Below are 13,017 nucleotides of genomic sequence, written 5' to 3'. Positions count from 1 at the left end.
TGTGAAAAGTTAACTAGTTGAACAATCGTATTTCCGGGACTTGCCGCGGATGTTTTCAAACAGATTATTAGAACTCCATTCAGCGATAAACGGTTGATTATGCAATGAGAAGCGTTATGTGCAAATGAACAATGAACAACGAACAACAATACAATTATGTCTGTGTAAAACTCTCAGTAATAAAACTGTACATAAATTTGGGGAGCCATGCGTTACCGCGCGTAGTAACCGAGGTAGCGCTTTATCGAAGAGCACAATAGCGAGGGATCACTGTAGTTAAGGATATTTATTTGAGATACTAAAAGTCGCCCAGGAAGTCAGGGAAGCAGGCATTGCCCATTGCATCAGGTGGTCCAGTGAAGGATTACTGGTTGCAATTGACAGAGTAGTGTCTCTTAGCCATGCCAGGATCTGCATGGATCTTGATTTGCTCTCATATTGTCAGCATATTACCATCACTATGAGGTAATCCTACGAGAAGTGAGCAGATAACAGAGATCGGTAAAGCGTACCAATTGAAAGTAAATGAAGATTCTTTATCTGCCTGTCTTGAGCAAGGAGGCAAATCCCTACATGTTTTTTCACTTTACTTATATATTCATGGTTCATTTACAACTTTGCGACTGTAGTTTTAAGGGACAATGTAAATTGTAGAGGTCAGATAAAAATGCAAGTCAATACAAGTCAATTGGTATAACATATTTCTTCCAAACACAGGGAGGAACAGCTTTACATTTACCTGCCCGAATATCTGGTATATTCCAGAGAACCACTGTCACATTTTGGAGGGGACCGGTGAAAGTTGTTATCAATTAGGACTGGGTCATCGTCCATAAATAAATCACACAAGACCATAAAATTCTTTTTACAAATGAACCAAGTATATTTGTATTACAGTAAAGTGGTACTTATGAAATCCACGCTTTCTTTTCTTAATAATCTTATGTTGTTGTATGTCGACCATGTTGATTTCTGACTTGTTGATTCTCTTCAGGATATCACCAGTATGGAAGAAAAGATTGAGTATCGTTTGGATGAACGAACAACGGACCTCAGTGATCTCGTAGACAATTGTCAGACAAGGGTATGTAATTTTACTGGATGAAAATGCAAGGTTGCTGAAAGACCAGAGCACTGATGGCACATTAATCTCAACTCAAAGCAGGGCGGTGGGGTACCCTTGTGGTTAAGGCGTTCGCTAGTCATGCTGAAGGCCTGGGTTTCATGCCCTTCATGAGTACAATGTATGAAGCTATTTCCGGTGTCCAAAATATTTCTGGGGTATTGCTAAAGTGGCCAAAGCCTATACTCACTCTACAGTCAAAGCATTTGAGATAGATTTCTTTTCCAGATGTAAGGTCCAGGCCACAAACTTGCCTATTGCTTGAATCTTGTGAAATATCTGATTCACAACTAAACCTAACTGATGTTTTTTATATGGGTGAAAAGTTTATGTTAAATATTTGAGAATAGATCACAAGTTTTGAAAAGTATTTGTCACAGAATTTGTTTCTGAACTGGAAAACAAGTTGGCATTTTTTGTACTAGTTTGGAGCTTCATGTTTCAGTAGCCTTTATTGTCTGTCTTCACAGATCCAGCGTCTGGAACAACAGCAGCAGCAGCAGCAAATCCTGTCCATGGAGATGGTCGAGAACGTCACATTCAGGACAATACTCACAAAACTCATCAACGTTGTCCTTGCACTACTTGCCGTTGTGCTGGTTTTTGTATCCACTGCAGCAAACCTCCTATCTCCCTTTCTGACATCAAGGTAGGAATCATGCTTAACTGAAACCTGATGTCCCCACCCTTAGTTCAGCCCATTTTGCAACATGTTAAAGCACCCTCAAAGAGGGACTCTGCTACACAAGCCTGAACGCAGTTCAGTCTGGGTTTAGACATTGTACGTTTTGTTCCCTTTGTGAAGCTATGACGGTCTCTCAAAAGTAACTGACAGATTGATGTCATTAAATGTGAGTGAGCAGACTAATCGTGGGTTGAATGACCCAAATCAAACATGCTGTAGCTGACAGTTGGCCAGCAGCATGGTCGTTTTGAAATTTTTCACATTGTACTCTGTGAATTCTCCTGTGTGGATTCCAGGTAAATATAGGTCCTCACCACAACCTTTGTTTGTTGTACATGTTAGAGCCCCAAACTGAATTGGGGGGGTCAGGCTTGGTGACTTGGTTGATTGAGTGTCATGGTACACAGTGTCACTGATGGCATGGATTGTTGCTGGCAGTATCAATCACTGGCTTGTCTGGTCCAGACTCAATTATTTACAGGCTGCTGCCATATAGCTCTAGTTCAACATTAAACAACAAACAAACAAACAGTACTCTGTGATTTGGGTTCACAGGAATTCCTGGCTCAGGCTCTGGAGTCCGCGTGTAGTTAACGTATTTTCTTGACTTTCGTCTCCAAGCATAATGCGCACCCTCATGAAGGGGATACAGTATTTTGGGAACAATACTTTTTGATTATTATGCGCAGTAAAAAAATACATGATATCCTTTCAGGTAAACAAACATGTGAGAACAAACTTGGTCAATAAAATTGTGAAATCTGCAATAAAGCATCACTAGATATACTGATTTACCATTTGCCATATTCCTTGACCCAAACCCTAAGCCTTACATTGTTAGCCTAACTTGTATTACCAACATTTTTACCATTAGTGTATATGATGCCCTTTTAAAGTGCTCTGTAGATATAGATACCCAAGGACACTGAGAAATAGTACTCCATCTAAAATACTCTATTCTCCCACGGCATGTAACAGGAACCAAATATTTATTCTGTTTTGCCAACTATGCATATTAATTCCCATTATGTCATAGACTGCTTATTGTGATAAGAAAATATGTAAAAAACAGGTTAGTGGGTTATTTCTATGAATTTTTTGTGACCCACACTAAAACAATTTCTTCCCATTTTTGTAAACCTGAAAAAATAAAATCAGTGGCCAAGCAGTGGTAGGAAGTGTGGCTGTTTTCCAGGAATGTATGTTTTGATGATCATCATGGCATGAAGGTAATCTAAAGTTCTTCCTTCCAGAATGCGCATCCTGTGGACCATTGTTTTGGCAGTGTTCATCACGGTCCTGTATCACAGCTGGGACGGCATTGAAGCTGCTGCTCATTACTCATGGGACATGATGACTAGTATATGGCCGTGGAGGTAGTGTCGCCGTCACCTGCTGCCGCACGGCAGTCTGGACTATATCTGTATTTTGCTTCCACTGCAATAACATGAAAGTCTCAGGGACCCAGGGTTCCCAGCGACTGAGGGGCATGACTCCAAGATCTTCCTGTATTCCGCTGACAACGAATTGATTTGCTACAAATTGTGTTGGCAAGCAAAGGATGAAGGTTCAGTGTGTCAGGCAGTGATTTTGCCACTGTGCCCTGATTGGCTGGATTGTAGGACCTGCATTATCTGTGTTAATTTGGAGTGATTGGTTGATCTGATTATCTGGTCTGCTTTTTGCCCACAAGCTGCCAAACCAGAAGGGAACCTGGATATGATCTGCACATTGGTGTAATCAATCTTTTGAGTTTCATTACTTTTCATTTCATGGGAGAGTTTTGAAAAAGAATTAATTCATGCATCAACGAACATATTGGTTCACCCTGCACAGAAATGTGCATGCACGACAGTGTAGTTGGTTGTCTCTAAACGATGTGGTTTGGAGGTGATGAATCCGCTCTTAGAATGTTCGCTGTCATGGATGAAAGGGTGCCTCTCCGTGTCATGTACTTTGATATTAAACCAAAGTTTTGTGTGTAGACTATCCAATGAGACTTTATAGTTTTGTGGCAGAGGTGCAATGTTCATCCTGTCATGTTTTGTGCAATTCTAGCGGGATTGGTACCCGCTGACAAGATACCATGATTGCTATGGTATCCCACTTGTGATCTTAGACCTGTTTTGGATAGGTCATGTGATATGTCACATGACCCTGTCCTTACCTAACAAGGGCTGGCTGGCTGGCTATTGGTGTTATTGTGTTCTTGCCATTGTTTAGTCATCTCTGTTACTGTGCCCAATGGTGATGCACACATGGTATACGTACCATTGTGATGAAATCTAGTCTGCTGGAAGGAATTTCAGGAATTGTTTCATAATTTGGAAGTTGTTCAACTGAATGTCACCCTGAACAGTGAATGCAGTTTGTTAAGGTGTGTTGCCTGGGATTACAAAATAAATTTGAATGTGTGAAGTTGTTTTAAAATGGAGGAAGTATCCAGGTTGTTGCCTGTTTCTTGCTGTCTCAGCAGACTAGGAACCATTACTGAATTGGTTTGACACCATGTCACTCTTTGAACCTGAATGACATTCTTTACTATGTTTTATTTGCTTGTTTGTTCACAATTCATGTCAAGCCGTTTTTTAAAGCTTTATTTATGAACTTGTGCACGTATTGTTTTCCAAATCAGTTACATTCTGTACGTCTTTTACAACATATCTTGAGCGACATCTCAGACATCTCATTCAGTGACAAATATATACAAATCCTAGATGAATTTGAACTCAAAACTTTTGGCAAATTGTCCAATCTGTAATTTGCAAAATCTCTGGAATCTTCTTTGAAAAATATTTGTTTTGGATGTTTTGGATGGGAAATCTTCACGGGGCCAACTTTCTATATAGACATTTTATTTTCATTGCACAAAAGAGTAAAGGGGATTTTACAGAGGATAGAGTTCCACCATTTTCATCGCCTTTTCAGGTAATATGTTTGGAGTATACATGTTGAGCACAAAATAAGTGTTGACTTTTTTTTTGTTTATTTATTGGTACAATTGTTTCTTGTAGACTTGATTTTGCTTGTACATCTGAATGAGCTCCTGGTGTATATATAATGTTGCCTTCTTCCTCCAGTCAGTCGTGCAATGTTCATCCTTATACTGGGGACAGCAAGCAGGAGCACCAGCTCTAACCATTGCCAGCATGTTATCCATCTGACCAGTACACCTTGTATTGGTGTTATCCACTCACAGTGTTATTGAGGTGTGCGAGTGTTGCAAGCTCAAGCTCTATTCTTCATTGTCATTAAGACTGTTATTTGAAGTGATTGATACTGTTATTTGCAGGGATCAGACTCGACCTGTTCATCATAACATTTGTTATATCTGTTGAAGGTTGTAAGAGAATCTCATAGAGTTAATGTCACAGGTTTAGTATTGATGGTCTGATGTCCCCAATGTGTTGGTTTCTTACTATAAAACAAATTGAGACCAGTTTGTTGTCATCACCTATTGATCATTTGAGCTGACATATGGACAGAGATGTCCCCTCAAACAGCAATTTAAATGACACGTTATTGTGTTTTACTGAAGGAGCATGTAGATTACCTTAGATTCCTTGCAATAGTTGGTTCAAGCCTCATGGTTCAAGCACTAGCTCGTCATACATAAGACCAGGGTCACCCACTATGTCTTGTGTACTGTGAGAAACCCATGCTTGGTGTCCCCAATTGTGATGTCTGGAAAGCATTGTTAATTCCAGTTCGCATACAGTCACTCAAGTTTCCCTCAGACACAATAGATGTATTATGCACACCAAGTCTAGGAGTATTTCCACAGGGTTTGAAATCCCATAGCTTTCAGTGTAGCAAAGATAGGCATCGCATTTGAGCACACAAAGGAGTCTGTAAATCATCTACATGTACATAATTTCAATTTTGTGCCACAGTATTTTGTCTGATAACGTGGTCAGTTTGTAGGGTGGGTGCACATCACTGCATGTGGCTATATCATAGGTATAGCTGACAATGCATTTTCAATATCGTAAGAAAATATTAAAATAAGCATATTTGGATTGTTTTCATGTCTCCATGCATATATTCATAAAATTTATACTCATAGATGATATTTTGGCTACACTGAAATAAAATAGAAATATATAGGCCTTGTGAAAATACTAACGGGGTAAACTTAGAGTATTGGTAGCTCCTGTGTAGGACAATGATGCATTGAGCTTGAGCTACAGTGTGAGCGCTGTGTGTTCTATGTGAATGCTAGAGTATAGCCTACATGTGATACGGTCAAGTACTGTCAGTGTTGTCATGTCATGCAGTGTAGCATCTGCAGCCGATGTAGAGGGTACCAGCCTCATCAACTTCCTGCTGGTACAGTTGTAGTTTTGGTGTCAGATGATTTCTGGGACTGGCTGTCATGTTTACTTCGAACAAACAGATTTCATTGTGAAGCTATTTTCCTATCTGTGCTCTGTACAGGAAGACTATCACCGTGTCTTCTTCTTATCAACAAAGGCTTCTTCAAAGGCTTCTTGCAAGACAATCAAAGGGCCGGTGAGATTCACTCAAGTACTGATACTTTTTGAAGTGATACAGATATGTCAGGTTTGCATCAATACAAAACATGTGCTGATAGATATGAGGAGATCCTGTTTGTATGGTTTCCATTTTCTAATGACTGGCATATTTGTGTCTCATATCACAACAGTTCTACTACAAACTCTCGCTTTACAGCCTGAGACAAGTCACACGACAAAGTAGCCATAACTACCACAATTATTTTGAACAGATCACAAATACTTTCTTCATTCATTGTTTCTCAATATTTCTGATATATTTGGGGGAGAGTATTACAGCAATACTGATGTTATGATTCAATTGGTTACCTTCATGGTTAACTGTTAACATTTGTTAATGCAAAGTTCTGACTGTAAACTTTAGTTTGTATTTATTAGGGCTGGGACGATTCCAAATTTACTACCCGGGTACTCGACCCCCTATTACCAGACCCTACCCGGGTACCCACTGCAGGTCTCAAGAGTTGGGAACAAAATGTCTGATTGTTTTACCGCAGCCCTGGCCAAAACTATTTAGATACATGTATCAAACAATAAGATCACTTAAGTTGACTGAAGCTTTATCTTTACTCAAACATATACAAGTCAAAAGGAATGTGTGTATCGTCAGAAAGAAATGCAAACGTTAGAAACTTGCAGTGTAACCACTGATCTATAGTGAGTTTTTGTCATTAAACAATATATCACGTGACTAACCACGGGTCCGGGTAGTCCTGTGGGTACCGGGGTCCTACCGAGGTACCCGTCCCTGCCCTAGTATTTATGCTTCATGTTTATGCATCTAAGATATGATGAAATTTGAACTGCCCAACTCAGTGTGGTGAACGGTTCTGGTGTATGTATATACTACTCAAAAGAAGTTGAAGAACACCTTATTTTTGTCATCTGACTACAGTTTATCTGTCATGGCTGGTGGGTATTGCAACACACAGCCGTCCAATTGTGGGTGTTCTTGTGACTTGTTTTGAGTAGTATACTTTCAGATTGGCTAAACATGTAAGGCTGTATCAAGTATGGGGATGGAATAAATAGAATTCTCCATCCTACATTTCAGCAGCAACTACATTTCAAAATTTCACTGAAAAGTATCAGTTAAATGTTGACAACAGTGGTTTTATTCTACCATCCCAGATTGTTGTGATCTTAATAAGTGAATTATCTCAGTCAACATTTAAAAGTGATTTCCAGGGTTAAGTTTTATTTGCACGAGTCCACAAAAATGATCTGCTACAAAGATGCCATCTTCCTAATGGTTAAAGTGGCAAATGTCATTAGTCCTGAAGTTTACTAGTCTTGGACCCTGATATCTGATATTCAGAGCCATCATGCAACAAATGTCAGTCCCAGGAGCTGAAGGTCTAACCGGGTGATTTTTAGTGTCTGTATTAAGTAAACACAGCATCTGTGGGCCAGTCCCGGGCTACCTAGAGCAGGACAGACACATTGTGTAGACTTACTGAGTGTTAGCTATTTGCAGTACTGTGATATGTACATAGAAACATCAGATGTCACCTCACCATATCTGTTCTTCAGCATGTTCAGGGATGGATGGAGCAAGGCTTGGTCAGGTTGGACTCACTGTCAGGGAATAGCTGGGAGATACATTCCAGATGCTTTAATGATCATTTGATGTCATCTGATGCCATCTGTTTTAGGATGGCCTGTAGAGATTGCAAGAAATGATCTGGAAGTGAAAAAGTGCCAGTTTGACAAATTGTCTTTGAAATGGTTCTTTTTATGTCTGACAAACTCTCAGTTTCATCATTGTAGTAGGAACCTTTTAGAGCTGAGTACATATGGCACAATTGGGGATGTTGTCTTAAGTTGGAAACAATCTTGTCACTCTGCCAGTGCCCACTCAGAAGTATGACCTGACCTTGACCTTGACCACCTACCGTAAGAGGCTGCAGTCAAGGACATTTTGTGTCCAGGTGATCATTGTGACAACTCTTTGGTATGGAGAGAACTCCTTGCTAAGCTTAGATGTGTATTTTTGTTGCCCCTGTCGAATCCTGCAATAAAGCTTGGCCCTTACACAAACTTGTCTGTTTTTATCTCCCCCCCCACCTCCCGGCATATAATGCAGGGGGATATAGTCGATGCCTCGTCTGTCTGTCCGTCCGTCCGTAATCTTTTCGTTTCTGGATTGTAACTCGAAAATTGTTCAATAGTTTTCAACAAAAATTGGCGGATATATCAAACAGGTCCTGAAGTGGTGCCTTTTGCTATTTGGGGATTTTTTTCATTTTTATTTTTCTCGATTTCCATGGAAACAATTTGGACTTGTCTCAAAAGGGTGGGGGTAGGTGTTGTTTCCGTAGCACAACTATACCTCTTGCCTCTTGCTATTAAGGAATTTTTCAAAATTTGATTTTTCCCTGTTTCCATAGCAACAAGTTTGACTGGTGTGCTTGTCCGGTCCATATCTTTAAAACTAATATGTATTCTTTCTTGAAACTGCACACACAAATACCAGGTTATCAACTGGTGCCTTTTGCTATTTAGAATTTATAGTTTTTGTCTCCACGGCAACTAGTTTGATTTTGACTGTTCATAGCTCAATAACTCAATAACCACTCCCGTATATGGACAGATTAGATAGAAATTCTCTCAAGTTGGACTTTAAGTAACAGTCAGATGATATGAGGTGGTGAGGTGAAATGGGGTTTAAAGTCACGTTCAAGATTATTGAACTTATATAGCGATCTGCGTACCTGTGTGCGTGCATGCTTGTACTAGTTCGGACTTATGACGATTTTGTGGTGTTGGCCCACTGAGATACCATGCCACAGTTTAACATGAATACCCCGCTCAGACACAGGATACAGGATCTTTTGGAATGACACGTAGATCAAACCCCGGACCTTCCGCTCTCTGGGCAGATGCTCCACCACTAGACCACAGAGACGGTCAGTAAATGTCCAGAATCACTTTGGGCTTTCCTCCCACACAAAAGCTTACTTGTCATGTAAGTAGAATACTGTTTGAACTCAACTTCACACAATTCAGATTGTAACGTTGAGAATGTGTACCCAATAGACTGGTGCCCTGCCTTTCTTTACCCTCTTCTGACATGATCCATGTATTGTACCAATTTGCAAACTGAACGCAATGATATTATTCTATCTTATTAAAATATCTCCATCACAAACAAACACATACATAACTGTATTTAACTAGTACACAATGATAAAGATATTATTGTATCTTATTAAAATACCTCCATCACAAACAAACACATGCATGACTGTATTTAACTATTAAACTCTTGGTGCACTGAGGCAAAGGAGGTCAGACACAGGGATACTCCTACACACAAGTGCGTGTGAATATAGGCTTTCGACAGGCCCACCAGACCACTGCCCTTATAATGTAGCAGGCCCGCTGCTATTTCTGCTGGCAACGGGCTAAAGGACCAGCAGTTAAGTCCATTCCTGCGAAAAGCTTCCACGTTTGTTCAAACTGTAGCAGCAGCATAGCCATATATAGAGGCAAATATCAGGCTGTTTCACAATATCAGGATGATTTTATGTCTAAGGCCGGGGGATGTGGCCTGATGCTGATATTGTGATGCCGCTGCCCTCTAGATCATTATCAGCTCTAAGGAGGGAACACAGTAGTGAAAACAGACAACTTGTTTATACATTACAGAAACATTTATTCAGATGACGAAAGGTCGAAAGTAATATGCCTAAAGAGAGATCCCAAATACGGGGCCAAAACAGAATATATAGCATCACCTTGTGCGATTAAACATAGTCATCGATTACATGAAAAAAAGCCAAAACGTAAGCAAAAGATGGGCCAAAATGGTGTGTCTAAATTGGGCCAAAATGCGTATTGAAAGAACGCATATTAAAGAGCTCTCGAGCTCTCTCATCCTCTCTCTCTCTCTCACACACACACACACACACACTTATACACATATCCAATCATTCACTCACTCACACAGTCAGACATTAAAAGGATAAGGAGTCTACGAGAAGATCTTCCTAAAGAAGGCAGACGCTCTCGTTAGCGCCTTTCTCAAGGGATGAGTCTCTCGGTCATCCACGAAGCTGTGGTCATCCTCGTCCTCGTACACCAAGTAGTCACTTTCATCGTCGTCACTTGGGGCAGGATAGTGGTCAGCGTGGTTGATGGTGACGGGAGCGGGTAGCGTCTCACCGTAGACAGGGCGGGCCCAGAACGGAGTGAAGACACTCAGGGGGTCGGGGAAACGGGAAGGGGACACAGCTTGGGAACGCTACTCATCGAGGGGAGTGAGGGAGAAAGTAAGGCAAGTGAGACAGAACATCGGGAGATTTGCTAAGAAAACAAATCACACTATATTGTAGGCAATGGACATACTTAATAGTAACAAAACAGCTATAGTAGACTGAAGAAGTTAGGGAGTGCATGTAAAATACATACACACTCGGACTCCTCATCTTGAGACGGCCACAAACTCAGAGCCGCAGGAGTACCATAATACCGAATTATGTCCTCCCGAGCTGGAAAGAAAAGCAAAGCTCCGTTAAATGTACGACGACGGCTACGCTTAAAAAAAATCAAGTAAATTTTGAGGTCTGTCCAAATACATTTTACCCCCCCTATTTAGTATTGTAATATTCGGGTCAATACACGTTTACCAAGAACAAATCAGAATACTCATATAAACCAGATATACTGGAGGAAGGTCAGGCAGATAGTCTGGTGTATTTAGCTGCTAGAAAGCTCTTTCAGATTGGTCAATTCTATTTAATTTGCATCTATGTGGCACACATCGGCTAACCAGTTATCCCGTTACCTGTTGTTCTAAAAGGAGACAGTTAACGATTAAATTGGATCAACAGCTTCTAAACACGTAATACAAGCAATCTAAAATGTATATGCCGCATCGTCCTACGCTGTAATACACCAACGGGTGTCGTCTTAGCACCAGAAATGAGTTTTAAAATCTAAATAAATTGCAAATGGCGGCCGCCATCTTCAGTCCCAATACTGCTGCCTAACTACGACGAATTTCACCGCTAAATTTAACATATTCAAACTTGAAAGTCAAATAATTGGGATCCTAAATACCTTGAATATGAAGCCTTGTATTCATCTTGGACTGGAAAATGCTTGAAAAGATACAGTAGTGAGCAAAACGTGGAGATCAACGGAGCTAAAGCGATCGTGATTCTGTTGAAAACAGAAGGGGACGTTGAGAACGGCAACGGTAACTACGTTACGGAGAGCTCAGAACGAGGCGCCATCGTCAGCTTCCGGCGTGGTAAAGGCGGCCTAGCCTAATGGCATTGTAAAAGGTGAAAGCAATTAACAGGGATAGATCTCGGCTGGATACCAGACGTAGCTAATAAAGTTATCATCAATTCCAGCATTTTGTTTGGCAACTCGCGAGACTCAAAGTGCAAAGTTAGAACTGAAACAAACTATACACATGTTTGTGGTTTGAAAGAAATGTTTTGTGAAAACTATGTTTGTCTATTTGGATCAAATAATCAGTGCAAGAAATTAACCTTCAACGTTTACTAGCCTAAACACTGATATCGTATTTGGACATCCCCAAAAAACTGAAATTCGTGTAGCCCTTCAGGACGTCTTTCATAGCAGACAAACTGACTCGGGGTAGCGGTCTAGTGACAATTTTCATCCCTGATGATCACAGTGGGATTTTGGAACTATTCCCCTGTCAACTGGGATTAAATATTAAATGGCGCTGGTATATGTACCATGATGAACAGCGACAGTTCTGATTTGGAACCACAATGTCGACTTAAAATAGTTTCTAAAAAATAGGGAATTCAAAATACAAAATAAACTGCGATAGGTATAGTATCGTCGGTGATAAAAAGTAGACTATTTCTGGTGATGATTGGCCACAGTGATCCTCCTTGCGTTTGCAGTAGATAATATATGCGCATCTTGACCTTTACAAACGTTTGCTTTGCAGCCTAGTGCTCATTTGAACGGGTCGGTAGAATGTTGAAGAAGAAACTATTTGATACGTGTGTAGCAGGTGCCGTGTGAGGTATGTCGTGAATTGATTGTTGGTTCTGTAGTGTAGGTATTTACCATGGTGTTTATGGTTATTTCTACTGCTGTTGTTTGCAGGTTTCAAAACTACTGATGTGGAAATACAGGGATAAATGTAGGAAATAAAAACACATTTATCAACTGGCCAGTAGGCTCAGCTGTGTTGAAAAGACCTATCCCTCCAAAATACTCTACTGGACAACAGTGTCATCTATTAAAACATCAATTGTCCTTTCTGTCATTATTTCCTTATCTGGTCAAATGCCAGATAAGAATATCCATAATTTTTAAACTACTGCTACACACAAGTAGGTGTGAATATAGGCTTTCGACGGGACCACCGGACCACTGCCTTTATATTGTAGCAGGCCCGCTGCTATTTCTGCTGGCCACGGACCAAAGGACCAGCAGTTAAGTTCATTCCTGCGAAAAGCTTCCACGTTTGTTCAAACTGTAGAGATGTGTGGAATCCAAGATTGACGTGAGCAAGGGGAGATCACTCTTAATCCCATATCCGTCTCCTTAAATGGAGGTGAGTGAAGTGCTCGTAATATATCCCATTTGGCGACACTTGTTTTATAGTGAAAAGGCCAGGTTTGATTCGCACTCACTTTATAAGTGTTTCATGAGACACGCTGAGTTGTTACCTTTGA

At 40.5% G+C, this 13,017-nt stretch overlaps 1 protein-coding gene across 8 annotated transcripts in view; it reads left to right on the top strand.

Annotated features, from left to right (window-relative positions):
• LOC124139500 (transmembrane and coiled-coil domains protein 1-like) overlaps window positions 1–5,914 on the top strand; it is a 96,535-nt gene extending 90,621 nt beyond the window's left edge. For all 8 annotated transcript variants that reach the window (XM_046506616.2, XM_046506611.2, XM_046506609.2 and 5 more), the window contains 3 exons: window positions 995–1,084; window positions 1,594–1,772; window positions 3,062–5,914. In XM_046506616.2, coding sequence (XP_046362572.1) covers window positions 995–1,084; window positions 1,594–1,772; window positions 3,062–3,188 — 396 coding nt within the window. In that variant the 3' untranslated portion in view covers window positions 3,189–5,914. The remainder of the gene's footprint in view (window positions 1–994; window positions 1,085–1,593; window positions 1,773–3,061) is intronic.
• Window positions 5,915–13,017: the final 7,103 nt, after the last annotated feature.

This window comes from Haliotis rufescens, unplaced genomic scaffold, assembly GCF_023055435.1.
Source record: "Haliotis rufescens isolate VD_foot unplaced genomic scaffold, xgHalRufe1.0.p SCAF_1, whole genome shotgun sequence".
In the NCBI taxonomy this organism is placed as follows: domain Eukaryota; kingdom Metazoa; phylum Mollusca; class Gastropoda; order Lepetellida; family Haliotidae; genus Haliotis; species Haliotis rufescens.
The sequence above is the reverse complement of the archived record's forward strand: the minus strand, read 5'-3'. Positions and strand labels throughout refer to the sequence as shown.